Source organism: Dendrobium catenatum, unplaced genomic scaffold (assembly GCF_001605985.2).
Source record: "Dendrobium catenatum unplaced genomic scaffold, ASM160598v2 fragScaff_scaffold_860, whole genome shotgun sequence".
NCBI classification, from domain to species: Eukaryota; Viridiplantae; Streptophyta; class Magnoliopsida; order Asparagales; family Orchidaceae; genus Dendrobium; species Dendrobium catenatum.
Window position 1 is genome coordinate 480,213 of NW_021319322.1, and position 23,146 is coordinate 503,358.

The 23,146-nt window shown below is 35.8% G+C and overlaps 1 protein-coding gene across 1 annotated transcript in view; it reads left to right on the plus strand.

Moving 5' to 3' along the window:
• The window catches only part of LOC110098674 (FT-interacting protein 3-like), a 28,686-nt gene extending 7,132 nt beyond the window's left edge, over positions 1–21,554 (plus strand). The window contains exon 5 of the mRNA XM_020825578.2: positions 19,215–21,554. Coding sequence (XP_020681237.2) covers positions 19,215–21,554 — 2,340 coding nt within the window. The remainder of the gene's footprint in view (positions 1–19,214) is intronic.
• Positions 21,555–23,146: the final 1,592 nt, after the last annotated feature.

Here is a 23,146-nt window from a genome sequence, read left to right on the forward strand (position 1 = left end):
ATAAAACTTCAAACCAAATCACCACAAACAAAGTGCGGAAATTAAATAAATGCGGAAGTGATAATAAGAAAAGAACACACCGGATTTATAGTGGTTCGGTCAAACCTTGACCTACGTCCACTCCTTAAGAGCACCCTCCAAGTATTGCACTAACTAAGTGTCTCTCCTTTAGCCCCCACAACTAGGCGGAGAAGCCCTTACAAAATCACTTCCACCTTTCCCGGTATGGCGGAGTCGCCGGGTCCTTTGACACCAAAGAGATCTTCTTTAGTGAACTTACCTCGAGACAAGCCTTAAATCCGATGATACTAAGGTTCTAGTTCACCGGAGCAACCGTGTGGAATCCCCTCCACACTCCCTTGAGTTCCCCCGCTCACAGGATCTTCTCCCTCTCAAACTCCACCCTTTCCTCTCTCCCTTTCAAGCTCTCTCTTCAAGTTTCCCCCACAAGAATGAAGCTACAATGGCTGCCAAAGACACTCACAAAGTGCCTTGTCATAGCTTAAATAGAAGAGCTAAAAATGAGCTCATTAATGTAAGTTGCCGACATTATCGTCTAGGACGATAGGTATATTGTCCTGGCCGATCAGTACAAATTCAACTTATCAATCCGGGATGATTTGGTACGATCAGAAGAAAATTGGTTACATCGTCCTGGCCGATGTCACGATCGTCCAGGCAGATTAGTTTAAAATCAATTTCAATCGTCCTGATCATCGCCCTGAATTTGAGCTGTCCGATGTAGATCATCCAAGACATCGTTCCGGCCGATCAGGCGATCATCTCGGACGATGTGATCGTATCAATCAACAATTAATGCTTTTTAAAGATACCAGATCCATTTAGGCATAATTGAGTTAGATCGGCCTAGATGATATAAATATCGCACTGGCCGATTTCCTAAAATAAGGAATTCCTAAACTGATTATGGCAGTTGATTCTTTCTGAATTTAGACTATCTTCCTAACCGATACAGGTATCGTCCAGGCTGATCCGCTAATGATGGCTGCCTTAATGAGGATGCCCTAATTAGGGTTTCTATTTTTGGACAGATCGTCCAGGCCGATATAAATATCATTCCGGACGATATTATCAAAAATAAAAGTCTTTTAGGAAACAACAGGAAATCTTCCAAGATACAAAACAACATATCCCACACCAAATACAACAGACTCAAGAAAGGAAAAAAAAAGATTACAAACTGACTCAGACCTAGTCTGATCGTGTGAACCTGAAATATTAGTACATAAGGCAGTCGTAGAAAAAAACAATATTTGCTATCATCAAAATCATAAGCCATAGATCTGCAACAGTAACCTCAGAAAGGAAGACAGGCCCCCTTCCAGCACTTAGGCTGAAGGACCTCGTTCTCCCTTCTATTTATGATTAATCAGTAAAAAAAAAAAGATGATGATTTTCAGTTATGTTGATACTCTTACTTCTTCTAGCTCTACTAGCTTTGTAGTGGTGACTCATGAAAGAGTATGATCTCTCCATCTCATACCATGAATTGAGAGATTTCTTCTTTTGAACTAAAATCTATTCTAAATTGAAATTAGATTTAGAAGTAAAGATTTTCTTCATTATCTTGTAATTCTCTATCTCATAGATAATTATAGTATACTGATGAATAAAATTTTATAATTTTCCTAATCAAGCTATTCATTCTTATCAGAGGATAGGATTTGTTTTGTAGGTCTTTCTTTCTTATATAAGAGAAGTAGGACTTCTTCTCTTATATTTGGAAGATGATCTTACAACTGAGAAAAAGTTTTCTTTTAGAGGTTTGGAAAAGGAAGCCAGTTACAAAAGTTGAAAAGATGCGCAAAGTGAGCCAAAAGTGAAAGATACACAAAGTGTATCAAATAAATGAAAATTATGTAAAGTGCACTAAAGTTAAGAAAGTTGCTCAAAGAGCCCAAAAGCGATAAGTAAATGGCTTCCATTTCTAGTAAATCTCTAAGTCTCAGAAAATCTATGTATCCTTTTGATATTTTTGATACTTAAATTTAAAAATTATGATTTTGGATTCGTCATTATGCAATGATATCCTATAAGATATTGAAATATACTCATACAAGAAATGGAGAAAATTTAATTTCTTTTTTTAATTTAAATCCCTTTTTGAATTAGATTTCAATTCAAGAGAGGAAAATACTCATATAAGAGAGATATCATGATTTAGCTAGTATGGAGCTTGAGCTAAGTTAATAAATTTAAATTGAGGTTCTTTTTGAGGTTAGATGGAGTTAGGTACTAAACTCTTTTGGGGTATGTGCCCATTTGTCACTTTTAACTGGGTCCCTAAAATTAAATTATACATTGTGAGTTTAGTGCCCCCAGTTTCACTTGCCACTCCAAGTGTGATTTGGGATATCAAAACTAATAATTCAAGTCCATTTTTAAGATGCAATACTAGGTCCAAACCCTCCTACATTGGACAGGTGTGGTGATAAAGATACACTATCTCTATTTGAGTTCCTTCTCTCTATCAGTCTTTCCCTTATAGGTGTAGCCCCCAGTCCATTCATGTGAGTTGAATGTGATCGAGGAGGTTATAGTCTTTAATCTAGACCTTTTTGAGATGTGATACTGGGTCCACACCCTCCTATGATAGTTAGGTGTGGTGATAGAGATCCACTGTCCCTACTTGAGTTTCTTTTTCCTATCAGTTCTGATCTGATAGATATAGCCCCCATTCCATTCATATGAGTTAAATGTGATCAGGGATGTCAGCGTCATTAGTTTAGACTCTTTTGGAGATAGGATACTGGATCAATACCATCCTATGCTAGCTAGATGTGGTAGTGTCGATCCTCTGTCATGATGTTGATTTCAGTTATACATCAATTTCACTATGATTGTGCTCCCTAGTTCATTCACATGAGTTGAATGTGGTATGGGTTATCAAAACCAATGATTAGCTTCCTTACAAGATTCTGTTAGATCTATTTCCCCAATTTTATTCATGTGATGAACATGGCCTGGGTTATCAAAGCCATTCACCTATCCCTTCTAATATATATATATATATATATATATATATGATAAAAATAGGGAAGCTCTTAGCAGAGCAAAACTGGTTGCCCTTGTCACAGGAGGAAACTGGTAATACTCTCTAAGAGCACAAGTTCCCCAAGGTTCTTTTTCTCCCCTCTCCTTTGAGGCGCCTTTGTGTCAGCCTCAAGGATGAAGGCATACCTATCTAGGTATAATTTTTCTCAACTTTAATTATCTCTACTGAGTGATGTGGTACATTATGTTCTGGATGTCAACATCACTACTTTGTGGGCTCAGGTCATTCTGAGGAAGGACCAACCCCCTTTTGCACTCGTTTAGTAGTCTACTATCCCATTCATGCACTGCTCTGAGCTGCCATAGTGGTCCTATGAATGTGTTAGTGTCACTTTTACTCTACACATGGTCCTACCCGATTAGGGTAGGTGTTACCACTGTGACCTTCTGATAATTATGGATTTCACTTATGATTACTATACTAGGTGCCAGGCGTACTCTCTTATCACCTCAGAGTTGTTTCTTGGTTGTGATGTAGTACATCATGTCTTAGATGTTAGCATCACACCCCCAGGAGCTTTGATTTTCTAGCAGAAGATCAGCTCCTTAGTTTTTGTACCTACTTCATTATTTATACCCTGCTCTTAGCTGGTAGAGTAGTCCCATGGATGTGGTAGTATCGCTTTTACTCCTCACAGGGTCCTACCCAGTTAGGATAGGTGTTACCATTGTGACCTTTTAGTGATCACTGATCTCACTCATGATTACTATCCTCGGTAGTGAGTGTGCTCCCTTACTGCCTAGAGTTGTTTTCTTAGTTGTGATGTAGTACATCTTGCCTCGGATGTTAGCATCACATCTTTAGAAGCTATGATTTTCTGAAGAAAGATCAGCACATTAGTCTCTTCTGCCAACCTACTTTACCATTTGTACACTACTCTTTTCTTTGTACTACTTTTGGCATAGGCACCAAGTAGAAACCCTACCGCAGGCACATACACCTGGTAGAGGTTTTCTTTTTCTTTATCCTACTACAGGCATATGCGCCGGGTAGGAACTCTACTACATGCACATACACTGAGCAGAGGTGACTCTTTCCTCTCCATATCACTATAGGAATATGCACCAAGTGATTGTGTTGAGTGTTCTTCCTTTACACTTCTTTTGGTATATGCGCCAAATAGAAACCCTGCTATAGGCACATACACCGGGCAGAGGTTTATTTTTCTTTTGTCCTACTACAGGCATATACGTCGGGTGGACATCGATTTACTTGGTAGAGAGGGCCTTACAGAGCACCTGGCAGGAACTCCTCGCCACCTTTCTCCCTTAATGTCCTGTTCCGATTAGGAAGACACCAGGTTTCCTGAGTTCTTTATTTGCTGACTCGATTTGGTCAGGCAAATGCTGAGTCACCCCAATCCACTGCTTTGAGATGAGCAGGAGGAGATGGGATCCCCTTCATCTTTTATTCTGCTGATTCAATATAGTCAGACAGATAGTCGGTCTACTTTTACTACCTTGCTTTTGGTTCTTCTCTTAGCTCTACCACTGCTACGGGGTAAGGCTAGGGGAGAACCTCTCTACTTTTTTCACCCCTAAGGTGATCTTTACCTTTTGGTTCTTTTTTTAGCTCTGCCCTCAACATTGGGCAAGGCAAAGAGAGACACCCCCTTTACTTTTTCACCCTCGTGGTGACCTTCACTTTTGATTCTCTCTTCAGCTCTGCCCTCACTACAGGGTAAGGCTAAGAGAGAAATCCTTACTTCTGTTCACCCTTGTGGTGATTGCTACCTTAGTTCTCTCCTTGGCTCTATCCTTCCTACTGGTTCATCTTTTTTGGTGATACCTTACTTGTGCACTGCTGTTCACTCTCTCCAAGGCTCTGCCCTCGCTGTAGGGTAAGGCCAGGAAAAGATTTTCCTACTTTTCTTCCACCTTTTTGGTACCCTTTCACTTGTACTCTTTCACTATACTTTCACTTGTACCTTTTTGGTACCCTTTCACTTGTACTCTTTTTGGTACCATTTAAGACTCATTTAATCCCTATTTAATGCCCTAATTGATTTCAAATGATTTTAAAATTCAAATCCCACCTAAATCACTCCCTCTCTCTCTCTCTGAATTTGACCCTTGATCTCATCTCCACCATCAAATAGTGAAATTTATGTCAAATTAAAGAATTTTTCTCTCTTTCGATCTCTAGGCGACCTCAGGCCCTGAGATTTTGTGAGAATACTCCCACGATCTCCCTTCATGTTTTCCAACCCAATCTCGGACACCTTGAGCCTCTAGTGGTGAAATCCTAGCGAGACTGAAGGCCAAACCCTTCTACGGTGAAATCTGCTTGATCCAAGGAGTTTAGGAGCTCGACGTCAACTAGGAACTTATTCGTGGGGAGGTTACGAGTTCAACGAGCCCAATATCTTCCGAATCCATCCATTGGATTGAGGTATATCTCAAACCTTATCCTAAGACACTTAGCTTAAAATAGCATTTCAAATAGAACTTTTCAGAACATCTTAACGGTCCCCCATGATTTCTGTTCATGCATAGATCATATGTTTAAAATTTCATTGGATTTCGTCGTGTATTTTGCGAGAACGAGGCAATTTTTTATTTAGGGTTTCGGTCCGACAAGATTAGGCCTTAGGGATGTCCTGGATCGTTGATCTCGCCAATCAACGGTTCGAATCACGTGATTTCAGCGGTCAGGGCTGATCGCGGGACTCCAGCGCGGTTTCACGTGCCACGTGGCGCCATCTAGGCCGCCCATCCGAACCACACGGATTCGACTGCTCGGAGTGAGTCCAACATGGATGATATAAAAAGTATTTTTTTATAACTAAATACTAGTGTAATTATTTTTAATTATTTAAATTACTTAAAATATAAGTAATAATTAAGGTATTATTAATTTCATATTTTAAATTACTTTTAAAATTCAGAGACTTCAATATTTTAAGTCAATATTAATTAATAACTATTTTTAAATATTTTTTAACTATTTTAAAAATAGCTCTTCTATTGTATTTAAACTTCAAAAATTCACATCTTTTTCATTTTAAATCGGATTTTTGTGTGCAACCCCTTGTTCTTTTTAGAAAAAGTGTAAACTTTATTTTAAAATTGTTTTTATTAGCTGATTCCTGCTGTTCTGATAGATTTCTTTCTTAAGAGCACTATTTGTCTATTTAAGTATTATTTGGGTATTTAGTATAGTAATTATTTTTAAATTAAAAACTATTTTGAAACCCTTTTCAAAACCTTGATTTGAGGGGTCAGTGGGTCTCCCATATATTTATTTACTATAACTTGACCTATTTTAATTATCTTAACTTTAAAAATTTATATATATTTAAGTATTTTAAAACTACTTTAAAATTAATTATATATTAAATCTCCTAATTTTGGGAGACTCACTACATGAAATTTTAGACATAGGTTATATATATGAAGAGCAATCATAAGGGAGATGGATTAGTGAGTGACTAAGTTCCAATCATTCACTAATTCCTTCATCATTTGTACTTACTTTTCATTTATCGTAGATTGCATGTGTAGGTTGCATCACAAGAACTTAGTTTAGGCTCTCCTAAATCTAAGTACATGGTGGGTCAACTACTTTTATGTGTTTCCCATGCATTATTACCTTGAGGGCTAGATAAAACTTCACTTTAAACTCCTATAACATAGTGACACCTTAAGGACAACAATTAAGGACCCGTCTAGCAAACTTAAAAATTTTTTAAGAGCTAGGATAGATCACAGATTGACATGAAAACTTCAACACTTAAACTTAGAGACATATTAAACATCCCAAAATTTTCTATGACTTTTTAGGGCTTGTTAGACCCCTTAATTAACCAACCCTAATTTACCTGATAAATAGGGCCCCGACACCTTCTGAAATTTATAATAAATCCATTTCAATTCAAAAAAATTACCCATAATAGCTTTAATTGCTTAAAATCTGACCCCCAACCTTAGATAAATAGGGCTCCTTAGTTTGACTTTAGGTTGACCCTTAATTTAACCTTAAGTGGAAATTATCATTTTGCCCCTAATAATTCATTAAAAAATATTAAAAATCCCAAATTTTATCCAAACACTTAGAACCATATTCTCAGGTTATCTCTGACATTTGGGGGTGATTCCAATCTATTTGGAACTAATTTAGAATAAAACCATAAAATTAGCCCTTTATTAGATAATTTAGATAATTTATTTAATTACCCGATCTTTAGAAATTCATTACTAATTATAAAAAATTCCAAATTAGACAAACTTAGTGGCATTAGACTCCTATTAAGGCCTAGTATTTATGAAAAATATTAGGATTCTAGAAACTCACCTAAATTAGAAAGTCAACTTTTTGGTCAATCATAACTCATTTAGGGCCCGAAACATAGAAAATTCATAATTTTGCCTAGAAAAATCAAATTTTAGTGTACTACCTGGCTAAATACTCATCATAAGATCTAGTATTTTCCTAAAATATTAGGAAACCCAAACCTAGTATATTGCCTGTAGTGACTTTTTGGACCTCCTCAGCCAAGTACTAGGAGGATCCGGGACTTTTCAAAATTTGTTAATGCAATTTTAACTTTAAATATCACCACCCTAAGCATTAAAAACTAATAAACAAATCAAATTACTTAAAAATGGACCATAATCCATTAAAACTTTGATTTTAATTAAAACTCCCTTTTCTATCCTTCCACAAACTACAACTTTGGACAATTTTAACTAACTACCCATCTTAAGACATATCCAAGCCACACCAGCCATGCACACACATAGGATTGTTTGCTAGGGCAACAATTCTAGAATTAGGCTAGGCCGGTGTTTATTTCATTTTCTGCTGTGTGTCGGAGCTTTTCGTGATTTTCATTGCATGTTATTTGAAATTGTTGGTGTGTCTGCCTACTTTTTCTGCACTCTGTGGATATGATGTGATGAGCGCTAAATCTACCCCTAGCTTAGGAACGATATATATATACTGTTCTTCCGTGTAGGTGGCCATGCTTAAGCTAATAAAAGGGAGGCACTGTTATGATTTCTAATATTGTCTTATGCAGGTGCTTGCTCAGCCCTCCTAAATAAATGAGGGCTAAATAAAATAATTATAACTGTTATAGGTGCTACAGGTGGACTGCTTAGCCCTCATAATTAAGAGCATGGCTTGACACAACTTCAATGGATTATTTTTTTTATTCTTAACTGCTTGAGATATTGCAACTGCTTGGGATGATTATTAGGATAACCTTGTAGAGAGTCTAGAATTTTTTATTTTTTAAATTGATGTAATATTTGTAAAATTTGTTAAGAGTTGTGAAATTGACATTTGAGTTGGGATATTCTTATCCAACTCAACTTTCAAAAGAAGAAGGCATCCTCATAGGGGAGAGTCTTCTTCCATTTGAAAAATCAAGCTGGATGGCTTTAGATATCCAACTCGACTTTCAAAAGAAGAAGGCATCCTCATAGGTGCTATAGGTTTCTTTCTTGCATGTTATTTTTGTTTTTTTCCTGGATTTCATTAGGCTCTTTTAAGGACAATAAAATATTTTCTACTCATAACTAATTTTTAAAAATTTAAGTTTATATAATATAGAAACTTAACGAATCTTGGGAACTACCGGAATCATCCGGGGTCGCATGCATATTACTGCATCCTTCTTTCCTTGTTATAAGACATCTCCCTGCCAGCGGGTAGAGTCCAGAAAATCTGGTCTATTAGGATGAAGTGCCGGACCTAGGGAGACACAGTCTGTTCTAAAAATCTATTTTCTAATAAGTATGTTTTTTAAAACTATATACCATTCATGATTTGCCTTTTCAACTAGCATGCATTGTAATAGAAACTAATTTAATTAAAATTTAATTACATTAGGTAGGAGCATCTACCCCACATAAGTTCATTACCAATTAGGAAATTCTCTAGTGGCCGGTCCTATTTCCAAATAACTGTACCACCCACCCATCTTTCATAACTGACTTGATAGCATGGTTTTAAAGCGATTATGTGATTAGCTGGCTCCCCAATCTAGGCTGGGGTAAGTCTAGGTTTTGCGCTACATTAGCTAGGACTTGCGTAGAACACTAAGCCCAATATAGATCTAGGATTCGAGGCTGCTACATACGGTCTCATAGTATGCCTTAAATAGTATATAGGTCCTTTCCTTCTAGGGACTATAAATCCTATTTATCTGCTTCACAAGAAGACGCCACCTCCATCTTTCTCTCACGCATGTGATTGGATACCTGACTTTTATTTTCTTCAGTTTCTTCTATAGTAACCTAGAGCCTCTGAATGCTGGTATGAGCCACGCATGTTGACTGAGCCTTTTGGGACCTTTCTTCCCTTTGAGTAGGACTCCTTAGTCTACACCCTCGCGTCAATCCCATTTTAGGAAGGGATAATATATGATCCTTAATCGAGAGTTTTCTCGGGCTCCGACCTGGGATGTAATTAACCACGGGGGCTTGCGCCCTGGGAAACTTGGCCTCATATCTACTAAACCCCACTCGAGCTATCCATCGGGGTGGGGGAAACACGTGATTAGGTCATGTATATTGCTACCCATCGGGGTGCGCTGGTAAGAGCTGTTATCCTCAATGGTTAGTCGTATGCACGATCCAATCTGTCCCTTCCAATTGACCCGTTCGCGCAGTGCTCTTTCGAAGGTCCACAGATATAAAAAAAAATTGTAGATATGAAACTTAATATTACATTTTTAACTAGTATTTCACCAAATAATAAATAATAAATTGAAGCTTTCCAACTAAGAATTTGATCTTGAAAATAAAAAAAAAACTCTTGGAATGAAGATCAAAGTTTCTCCTCTCACGATTTAGCATATTAGTAAGGAAGGAAGAATGAAAAGATTGCTGGAGTTTTTTCTTTTGAAAATCCTCACAAGAAGAGTAAGAATGGAATTTTAATGGAAATGATAAGTAAAGCTAAATTTGGTTAAAACTAACAATCTAATATTAATTTATCAACTAATAATATAATATTTGATAAAAAATTCATTAGAGAAATATAATTTTTAAATGAATATAAAATGGCTAGTCATATGAAAAAACTAAAAAGTCTTTATATACATCCAAAATAAGACAAAAATGGCTAACCATCATATAATATTAAAATCTAGTAATGTTTAGAAATTTATTCTAACTTTAATTTAGCTCTAAAGTGTGTCATGTAACCTGTCAATTTTTATTTACATAATCTAAGGAATCCAATTAAACAATCACTAAGCCATGATTCTATTAAAATAATATAATATACAAGAAAAGAAAAACTTATATATATTTTAATGTTTTAAAAGATATATTAAATATTTATACAACAATGTGATCTATTTTAGATAAAATTAATTATATATCAGTAAATCTATGTGAAACAAGTTTAATTCAAAATGAATACATAATATAATTTTTACCACAAAAGCTTATTACATTTAATTTCCCTAATTAATTAAATTTTCATATTTGATGACATTTATGTAATCTATGAAATAAAATAAAATAAATTTGATAAGTGAATCTTATCGATTTCTAAATTAAACTTATTATCATTAATTAACAATATGTAAAATATTTTAATAGATGTTTAAATTACGAGCTAATCAAACCATGCAAGTAAATATTAGTGGACCTCCAACATACTCCTACCTTAATATAAAAGTCATCAAGCTATCCATCATGGTCCATCTTGGGTTCTTTTAGCTCAATGTTTTATTAAACATAAGCTGTGCCATGTAAATCTCATATAAGTAATTATCATACACATCCAACAAATCATCACACCTGAAATACTTAGCATACAAATTAGAATATACAAATATATTTATTATAATAAAAATTTATAAAATAGGTCATGAGATATATAATATCAACAAGGTAATGGTTTGGCAACGTTCGACAAAGGTTCGTCAGTTGTGATGCCTGGGTAGAGCTCTAGATCCTTGAAGCCTCAGAGTCCACTTCTACATCGCCAAAGGTCTATGTTCCAAGCGCCCCTTTATGTGAGAAGTTGGGGTATATTTATAGATTTTTAATAGTGGCATGTCCTATAAATATGGAGAATACCATGGATAAATTCAGAGTGCTCCATTGGACGGTCCATATATACTGATTCTCTCATTCATAGGGCATTTGTCAAGCATTTATGTGTTCAAATTTTGGCAGAAATAAGCGATCCTGGGCTCATTGGATTCGTCTTATCGAGCCTCTTGAATATTCAACTATAAGCATGTCCAATTTTGATACCATTTGAATATCCAATTTATGCTTTAAACATTTCAATTGTTTTTCACCCCTTGATATGGGCATATTTAAGCACGATTCTTCTAAGCCAGTTTAAAATGTCTCCCTTAGGGTGATGGAAAAAAGCATGAATCTCCTAAGCCAGTTTAAAATTTCTCCCATAAATTAAGGGAGAAACTTACTTTATATAACCAATTCTTTATGTCTGATGTATCTTCAAAAGAACTAAAGAATCCTTAATAGGAATTGCCACTTGCTCTTTGAGAAACGCACGATGATGTTGAACTTGAAGGACATGGGGATCATATCCAAGACAACCAATTATATCCAAAATCAAATCATCTGTAAAAATTTTCTCAAATATTTGCATGATGTTTAGTAGGATGACCCCTTAACCAATTTGAATATATTATGAAGAGTCTCTATGTTTTCCAAGTATCCTATTTTTGAATCAAACCAAGTTGTTCCTCAGGCTTCACATTGTATAGCTCTAATGAAACAATAGTAAGGAGAGATGACAAACTAAGTTGATCCTCGAAGCTCTCTAAATATCCATGGTGACACGCCCAGTTCCTTGGTCATCCGATTTTCCCTGCTCGTAGTGGTTCTCAGGTCACCGCACACATCCAGTAAGGAGCATCTTCAAGCCAATGGGTTCACCTTCTTCTTGAGAAGTCTCCATCAGTGTGGATGGCTGGACCACTCCATCAGTATTTTTTCTTTTAGGTAGCTAATATCAAGCTTCCTTTTTGGTGACCCATTTTCTTGTAGTGAAGGGTCGAGCCAAATATGACGCAACACCAACAGTTACTTATAAGTTCCCACCCTTGAAAATTAAGGTGGGTTCCGCATCTGCTTGACTGCATGGAATTCACAGAGCTAGCTTTAAAACTTTTTAGTATGATAGAAATTTTTTATATGAGAAATTATAGAAATTTTTTACCCTTTTATTTATATGAAATTTTTTATACGATATATAATAAGAGATTGCAGCTCATTAGCAACATTTATTTTGTTTATATGAAATGATCACTATATTTTTGTTGACTTCTATATAATGACCAAAAGAAATCATCAAATAAAAAAATATATACATACTTTCACTTTGTTGAGCCTCTACAGTGTCCGTAACTCTATGATTCAGCGCCACTTCATAGCCAACCACACGTCATTTGCATCCATAAAATGAGAATCAAGCTTGCCTTCTTCTCCTCTCCTTCCCTCTCTATCATGAAAAATTATTAGGTCCAGACACCGGACGTAGAGATATGTCTGATGTTTAATAAAATATTGACATGTGGAATGTACATGCGTTTGCGAAATTTTAAATTAAGCGCGTCAAAAGCACATGTAAAGTGCAGGTAAAGCACAGGTAAAGTGCGGGTAAAGTATAGTCAAAGAGCAATCAAAGAGCAGTCAAAGAGTAGCAAAAAAGCATAGTTAAAGCACAATCAAAACATAGTCAAAGAGTAGGAAAAGCATAGTCAAAGAGCGTAGTCAAGGCACATCACAGGTGTCAAATTTTAATTTAATATCATATCTAGGTCTGGTGTCCGGACCTAATATTTTTCCTCTGTCACAAATTATAATAAGCCGACACCAAATATTATTGAAGCCTCAACTCCCACAACTATTAGACCTATGACCGAGCTCCATATCCCACTCAACTTTCGACCCCTATAGCTTCTTCCTCCCATCACTTTGTCACAAGCCTCCTATCAAACAAGCTGCAAAATACCTTAAACCATCTAGCACTTGAGCTTCAACCCTTAATCGATCGGACTTCCACTGTGTCGGATTCAACCTTGACCCCAAGAAAGCTCCTGCCAACCACAAAACCTAGCCTGATCTTCTACTAAAGTTGCTTGACCAAACTCTAGCTTCCTCCAAGTCGAAGACAGCCCTGAGCTCCTCCCTCTCCCTTCCACTTACCGAATACATGTCCCAATTCCTCCAAGCCTTACTGAACACCCTTACCTAGCCCTCACTCGATCTCTCTCTATAGGAAGCTCCCCTCTCCCTCTCTCTACTTATTAATAACTAATTAATATTAGTTATAATTAATTACTCATTAATTATAATTAATTAATATTAGTTATAATTACTTATAGTTAATTATAAATAATAATAATTATAATTCATTAATATTTTAGATAATTAATTATAGTAAACTATAATTAAGTATTATTTAGCTCTAATTAATTAGAATTAGTTATAGATATTTATAATAAATTCTAATTAATTATATGCAATATATTATTATTAACTATAATCAATAATAATTAATTATAGTTAATAATTATTAACTATAATTAATTTTAGTTAATTATTATTTATTATTATTTCACTCTGCGTGTCAAATCCACCGCCAATCCACTTGTAAAGGTATAAAATTTTGACTTAAAATCTTGCTCTCGATGCTTGCAACGAGCCATCAAACCTCCATACACATAACATAACATGGTGGAAGGGAAACTAGTGCAACACTTGAAATGAGACGTGTAATCCCCAGAGCGCTCACGTAGTGTGAAGGGAATGAAAACTAAGTACCTATACATGAGGAAACAACTGTGCGCTTTTAAACTGGTGCCAGAGACTATTAAGCACTCATGTAGCATAACGGGGATTGAAGAAAATGTGACCACAATGTCACTTGACATCTACCTAAAGCGCTCATGTAGTGTGGAGGCGATAGTTGTCTCTTGGTTTTTCCCCTAAATTGAGGAGACGCCGGGAGGCTGCCAAAATTTAAACTTAACAGGGGATCGTACTTAGACTTGAATTTGAACCAACGACGAACTGAACATGAACTACAATGACTACACTTGGGATTGAAATTGACACAAGAAATTAAACTTTAAATTATTAATTGAATGATTATTTTAAAACACCAAACAACAACTTGGACCTTTCAAATGTTCATCAATAAATCAACATGGGGTCTGCAATGGATAGAACTTTGAACAAATAAAATCATTAATAAGGAATACAACCTACATATGGATCATATATGAACAATATGAAGTTTGGAACATTCATGGCCATTCCCCATAAGCATATATTACAAGATTAAGAGTGCAACAATATGCTTGCGACTCAAAACAAAAAACCTTAATGAGATATTAAGCGATCATCACTTCAATTGAAATGTAGATGTTAATAAGTAAACTCACTATGCAAGACATAACTCATTTTCACATGGCATCAAAGGACTTGTAATATTGAATGTGGCTTTTCTACTAGTAATAAACAATAAGGATTGAAGGGAATATGATGACTTGCTTGCAAGAAATAATGAGAAGCAAAAATGATAGCAATAAATGTTCATAAAAAGGACATGAGGGCAAGTACACTATCAATGTTACCTGATTATGAAACAAATGCACAGAATCTCCACGAGCCATATTGATCAATATGTAATGAACATGTAACCTTATTACATAAGATGTCCATGGAAAGAACATGACGAGCACATATATTGAATGCAATGACATCTTTACAATTAGTACCAATATATAACTAAGCAGGTGAAATCCAATCAAGCCATCCAACAAAGTCTCTTGTCAGTAGGCTCAATACAACATGTAGTGACCACAAGGATGCTTCTATAGTAAAAAACAATTCAATTTTAAGTGAATATATTAATTGCTTGTAAGCCATGATTAACACATCTAACATACCATATGCGTTAAATGCAAGCTCCTATGAACCATTAAAGAAAGTTTGTCATGCATACAACATACTATCTATGATTAAATACATTCAGGTGAAGATACTATAATCTACTCGTTGATGCATAAGGAATGTATCAACTTGTCAATCGAGGAGGAATAATGAAACTAAGGCAATATAGAGCATTTAAGTCAAATCAACAAACAGAGCAGGTGATACTCACATTAATCATGCAAGTGAATACATTTGTCCCATACCGGTGGAGGATTTGGTATGCAAACAAACAAGAAAGGATTATATATCTCACACATGAGCAATAACCAGTGGATTCATACATGAATTAATTGCAAGCAAATATCAACAAGCGACATGAGTGAAGGTATGCAATGCAACATGTAATGAATGTAAATATCTATCGATGATTTATCTATAAGCAAAAATTAAGAACTAATTGTCTGCATAGTAATTCACACAAAGGCAGTGACGACCTACATCAATTAAATATTCAACAAATGCACAAGTTCCCTACAAATATGATTGAAAGAGTTATTATGAATACAACACATTGCCTACGAGTAGAAGGAGAGTTTTGTAGTCCAAATACCACAGTTCATCAGAAGTTTATCTATATATAATAGTGAAATACACGCAGGCTAATATAACAACTCATTATCCGATATCCATGAAGTGATTGGTGATTCACTTAGCTCAATTGACGTTCAATAGCAACATGTAAACATCATGAATATGTTTGCAAATAAAGTACAAAGATACAAAATGAATATATGACGTCCTTACAATCAATGTCAAGTAATTTGCAAATATGTATATCGGACCCTGATATACACCCAATATGCTATTTATAAGTAAAATGCAGAGGATCTATGGTAAATGCAAACACTAGTAGATGGCATAGGAAAAAATACATTCAATACAATTCACCCACAAGTAATAATAGGAAGCATAGAGGAGGAAATCACAACAAATGCAGGACTACAACAAGTGCAAATACCTACTAGTTGTTGTAAGAGACCCATCGCATACACATGTGTAACAATGATAATCAATAGCTAAATAATAGTGCTACGACACATTTGTAGTCAATAATCAATCAATGATTAGAAAATACATTGATTCACTACAAGAAGAGATGGAATATATGCATCAAATGTAAGCATCTACGAGCTGCCATAAAAATCCCATTATTCTTCCAATGTATGGTCCACAAGTAAAATACAAAATAACTACGACAAATAGTACTATCTATATTACATAGCAAGAGATTCGTTAGTACACTAAAATCCACTTATAGAAAGTAATAAATAGTGCACGATAGTCTACCTATACGAAACGGGTAAATGACTATAATACGACACCATGCCATCGGATCTGTAACATATGTACAAGCGAACATAAGATGTTTATAAATATCCCAAAATGCCTCCGCATATGCACTATAATATGTAAACACATAGGTACAAAGAAGGGCAAGTGTAATTATACACTCTTTTGGGCCCCGATGAATGTGTTAGGGGTACACACGTGGCATTTAGAGATGCTGCATGAGACAATAAATGAGCGTGAATTGGGCCCAATCCTTCAATATAGAAAGATAGGAGTCGATACAACTAAAACTATCAAATAGATATATGGTCAAGGTGTCGACCAGAAGATCAATTTTATACATTCATATAAGACTTTCAAGACCTATGAAAAAAGAAATTCATTAATAAAACCACGAAGCTGGTGAAGAACCCGATCCTCTACTGACAAGTTGACAGATTTTCCCATAAACACCCTGATAATGGACGTATTGACAGAAAATCTCAATCCGAGGGGTTCCCATATGTTTTCAAATACCTTTAAGCTTCCAAATAACCCTGTAATCACCCTAATGATGGTCGTGTTGAAAGAAAATCTCAATCGTAGGGGTTCCCATATATTTTGAAATACCTTCAAACTTCTAAATGATCCCGTAAACACCTCGATATTGGCCATGTTGACAGAAAATCTCAATCAAAGGGTTTTACTCCAAATATTTTAAGTGTCATCCATATACCCATAAACTCCTAAAAAATTTTAATTTCAAATATTTAAAATTGAAATAATTCATCCAAACACTTAAAGAAAAATTCATCCACACTCCGCAATATGTTGCCTAGGTTGACAAATCTAAATATAACTTCAACTCACAAATAGTTAATGTCTAGTCGAGAATATCACTAGGATTCATTCTCAAACAGTCTTCTACCAGTGGGGATGTGGCATGTGTCCTCCAACCCTCAGTTTTACTTCCAGATGGAACTGCAGGATAAATGATTTTGACCGAGGCTCTCTGAAATAGGTGGTTTGCCGCCAAATAACACTACTAAATTATGGTTATGGCCAGAGCCCGTATGCTCCACAATGGCACTAAATCCTGGAAATATAAATCAATATGATATAATCGATAGGTCATAAAGCCCTCTATTAGCTAAGGTAGATTTAAATTTGTCTACACTTAGACAAGCACTCCTAGGTCTACAAGATCCCCTTGGTTGAAGCAACCCATGGCTGCTGACAATGATCTTTTACTCAGGTTGGGTTGAGCACCTCCTCTGACTAAGTAGACTAGGGACCGCGATGGCTCGGGATGACGAAACTATGGGATCTTGATCGGGTCCATCTTCCATTCCCCCTCCATCCGCTTTAAGTGCAAGACTGTGCAATTTCTAATTTTAAATATCAAATCTACAAAATCTCCAATTCCCAAGCTCATGTTGCAACTATATATCATATAAAACGTATCTCTATGTATCTGATTGACAACTAGCCTTAATCGAAAGTTCTCTTTCATTATCAGGAGAGATAATTAACTATAAGGGCTTGTGCCTATAGGAAACCAGAACTTAGATCATAAAGTCCTAGTAAAATGAGGGCGAAATCTCTGGGTAGTGTCTTATCTACAAACCCATATACCTTACCAAAATTTACCCAGGAACTTAATCTATTAAAACTTCCCCGAAAAGCAGCAAGAGAGGTCGAGGACGAATTTTCGAATCCCACAATTTTAAAGTACGATGGACTCTATTAATACCTCTTCCACTCCTTCCCCAACATGCAAAAAATTAATTACATCATTTCTCCCTAACATTGCTGAGAATAATTTCTCTTTACACCCACAACTTTCTCCTTGATAGGGCTCTTTTTCTACTAATTCAAATGTGCGAGGAATCATGTGAGAGAAGGGGTCATTACCCCAATTTGTGTGATTCATAACCCTATGGTTCTAAGTTTTTTTTTTAAATAACTTTAGTGTCATTAGAATTAATGAGATCTGACGATTAATTTGATTTTAAATCTATAAATTTTGACATTTGACTTATCCCGATATTAATTTTCATTATTTTGATTTGAAGTTAATAATCCATCAACCATTATAAGATTCATAATAATACAAATGATATTATTTTTTGATAGATAAAGTTGTTAATTAATGATCAGAACCCCAATTGGCAATTAAATTGACTCCTCTAAAATTAAGGAAATTAAAATTTTGAATAAATTTTCAAAATTTTTGGGCATTGCATGATAATTTATCCTTAAAAACAATCGGAAGTTTATTGGGCGCCAAGAATATTGGGTTTTCTAGGCCCACTTCCCCAGGCGACATAACCTCAGTCTGCACGATGTAGCCAATTCTGTAGCTTTGACCACATGGATTGACGATTTCGACCCTCGTGCGCAGCTTCCATACACGCTAGTCAAAAGGCTACACCAAAACACCAAGAAATAAAAAAATCAAGTAATTTCAAATGGCGGTTAAGCTCCCGCACTCCCTCCGCCTCTTCAGGCAACGGTGGTTTAAAGACCGAATTGAGTTCGAGAATGGCCATTTCCAATTTGGGGTGCAAGGGTTCTCTTTCAATTTAGAGTTTTAGGGTAATTCTTATATTCAATTTCTATTTTTCAAAAAAATTTTTATCTCTTATGTTCGGAAATCAGAGCACTTGCAATTGTTTAGGGTTTTGGTTTTTCATCAAGTAGCAAGCCCTAATCCAGATGCATTGCGTGATACTATGCTTTGCCTTCAAATTTTTTACATTGTGACAGGATTGGCAATCCTCGCCCATATTTCTAGTAGGGGTTCTTTGCGATTCTATTAAAGTTGATTGTTTTCTACTTTTAGACATGAATTTCAAAGGAAGTTTTCAAGTTTGATGTGCCTTAGCATCTACAATATCAACTGCTCATAATTGTTTTACTTTCAGTTGTTGAAGAAGATGCATAAAGCTCTCTCACCGGAAGAGTGCTCTTTAAAGGAGACTTCTCGCCATCTTGGCTTTGGCGGCAGGGAAAGGCTCACCCCCAAGTATGACCTCGTAGAGCAGATGCTGTTCATCTATGTTAGAGCAGTGAGGGCCAAAGACCTCCCATGTAATGATGGTAATGAGAACTGCAACTATTATGTTGAAGCCAAGGTCGGAAACTTTAGACGAATCACAAGGCACCTCAACGATAAGGCAAGTCTGGAATGGAATCAGGTATTTACTTTTCCAAAGGATCTCAATCATGCATCTATTCTTGAGGTCGCAGTTAAGAATAAGGATTGCATAAAGGACGAAACTGCGGGTGTAGTTCTGTTTGATCTTAACGAGATACCCGATCGTGTTCCACATGATAGCCCTTTGGCTCCTCAATGGTACAAATTGGAAGATCGACATGGAAATAATGTAGGAGAGGTAATGCTTGCTGTTTGGATTGGAACTCAAGCTGATGAGGCATTTCCTGAAGCTTGGCACTTTGATATTGCATCAATTTCTGACGGTGGCTTGGTTAATCTAAGATCTAAGGTTTATGTCTCTCCCAAGCTTTGGTATGTCAGGGTCAACGTAATTGAAGTACTAGACTTGCAGCCTAGTGATAATACCCGATTTCCAGAAGTATTTGTTAAAGTTGTTTTGGGAAACCAGGCATTGAGAACGAAGATATCCCAGAACCGAGCCATGAATCATATGTGGAATGAAGATTTGATGTTTGTAGCTGCAGAACCATTTGAAGATCAAGTTGTTATCACTGTCGAAGATAAAGTTGGACCCAATAACGACGTGTTAATGGGAAAGGTCGCTATTTCGCTTCAGAATGTGGAGAAAAGGCTGGACTGTAAGACGATGAAATCCAAATGGTACGATCTCGAGAAGATTGAAGCGAGCGATCACAGCCAAAAGAAGAAGAAAAAGAAGGAATTAAATCTTTCTACTCGGATTCATCTGAGAATTTGTTTGGATGGTGGATATCACGTCTTGGATGAGTCAACTAATTACAGCAGTGATCTAAGGCCAACTGCAAAACAACTATGGGAACCAAGTATTGGCGTATTAGAATTGGGTATTTTGGGTGCGCAGGGGTTGACTCCAATGATGACAAAGGATGGGGAAGGAACCACTAATGCTTACTGTGTTGCAAAGTACGGCCAGAAATGGATTCGAACCAGGACAGTAGTTGATAGTTTTACACCAAAATGGAACGAGCAATACACTTGGGAGGTTTTTGAACCTTGTACTGTAATCACAATAGGTGTGTTTAACAATTGTCAATTGCAGGGTGGAGAAAAGATGGCCATCACCAGCGACAGCGTGATTGGAAAGATTAGGATTCGGCTTTCGGCGCTTGAAAGCGATAAGGTGTATATCCATTCGTATCCTCTTATTGTCTTGAACAGAAGTGGGCTGAAAAAGATGGGGGAGCTCCAGTTAGCTCTTCGGTTCACATGCTTATCATTGTTAAGTATGCTGAACATTTATTTGCAACCACTCTTGCCTAAGATGCACTACCTTCATCCTTTATCAGTTGCTCAACTTAATATGTTGAGGCATCATTCAATGCAGATTGTTTCAATGAGGTTGGGCCGGGCTGAGCCACCATTGAGAAGAGAGGTGGTGGAGTACATGCTGGATGTTGGTTCTCACATGTGGAGCATGAGGAGGAGCAAAGTTAATTTCTTCAGGATCATTGGTTCTCTGAAGGGTCTAATTGCTGCAGTGAAATGGTTCAACAGTATTTGCAACTGGAAGTTTCCTGTGTTGACAGTCATTATTCACATACTCGTAGCAATATTTGTCTTGTTTCCAGAGCTGATACTTCCAAGCTTTTTCCTGAATTTGTTCTTTATTGGCATTTGGAAATATAGATGGAAGCCTAGGCACCCTCCTTACATGGACACCCAACTTTCCCTTGCTGATTCTGTTCCTTGTGATGAGCTAGGTGAAGAATTCGATACTTTTCCAACTAGTGAACCTTCTCATATTGTAAAGCAGAGGTATGATCGCTTGCGAAGTGTTGCAGGGAGGATACAAATGGTGGTTGGCGATCTTGCAGTGCAAGGTGAGAGGATACAGTCTCTGTTAAGTTGGCGAGATCCTAGGGCAACTGCAGTGTTTTTGATATTTTGTCTCATTGCTGCTATTGTGCTGTATGTTATACCAATGCGTTTAGTTGCTCTGCTAACTGCGTTTTACATTTTAAGGCACCCTAGGTTACGAAAAGACGTTCCATCTGTGTTTTTTAACTTTTTTAGAAGATTACCTGCAAAGCCTGACTGTTTGTTGTAGGTGAATTGAATATGATGTGTGAGCCCAATTTTGTTTTTTTTTTTCTTTTTTTGGCATGCTTATATTCTCAAATCATTAGTGATGCAGAGGAAGTTGAACTCGGTGGTTTTGTACTTTTTGAAATTTAAACTTTCTACAATCATAAAGTTTTACAAAGTATTAATTTTTAATCTTTAATATTTATCTATTGTATTTCCTTTTCCTTTTCATTTGCAATTTAATAATTGCAAATGAAGTATTAAGCTTCGGATTTAGTTCATTTGAACCAACTTTAATTTAGATTTCGTTTGGGATGATTTTCTTACGGCTTCTTAAAACTAACTTTTAGTTAACAAATTTTAATTTAAGTACTATTAAATGAATTGATAACTACTTTTTCCTTGCTATTAAATTCATGGAACTCTCTCCTTTGAACAACAGTAATGTTTGTATGAAGATCTTGAAGCACTTGAATCAAAATTCTCCATTTTGTTATCATAGAGCCTTTGAATCAGGCTCTAATCAGCAAATTTCACTTTACTGGCTTATCTTAATCATGGTTGCTATTGGTAAATATTTGACTTACATTGAAAGGTGTTCACTTTTATTGCAAATGTTAAAGAAGACACAATCGATAATAATTTTTGAGATTTTCTGAGATTTCTTCCTGCTTATTTGGATAGAAGCTTTTACAACATTATTGCCTTACATTAACATCCATGTATATGCCTGTTTTGCTCCTCCCGGTAGGCATGATTGGAAACCTAAAGGAATGCAAAAGCTAGAATCGTGTAGCTAATGCTAACACATTTTTATTGAAAAGATTTGATGAATGTTATAAATGTTATATTGTCTTATTTAAGCATTTTTTTTAATATTTATATGTATGTAGGAAGAATTCTAATATCAATGGCGGCATTCTCCTAAAAATTTTTTATTCAAAAAGTTTATTAAAACTTCACATCAATTTTGCATCTGAACAATGTTTGATGGAATGATTGTATGTCCTCTAGATTTTTATGATGATAACAATCAAAATTTCTCAATTGATTGCTCTAAAATATATCAAGTTGAATGTGTTTGTGGTATGTTAGTGCAAATTGTGATTACAACCTCTATACTAAAATAATGTAGTATAATAGCAGAAAATTAGAAATTATATTTTGTAATGATGCATATTTGGCATGGTTTTGAAAACAATATTTCATACCTGAATGCAAGCTCCTTATCCTAACTTGATGATAATGTAACACGCAAATCCATCTACACAAATGAAAGGCAATGGTTAGTGATCAGGAACTGATACGTTACCCCACACTTTCAAAATGCAAAGACTACATGGAATGAAATAATATAAGCAAGTAATTTAAATCAATTATAATCTTGCTGAATGAATTTTATTATATGATCATTTTAGAATATTTAAAAAGTTTATTTGTTAACTAATTATTTTAAAAATTTTAGAATTTTAACCAATATTAATTTTTTGCTACTATAGCATATAGATGACAAGCCAAGAATGGAATGAGAAACCATCCCCAGTGGAGTCACCAGAAATTTATGGGCTTCAAAAATTTGCACCCCGGCCACTCTATAGCCCCTTCTTTCTCTTT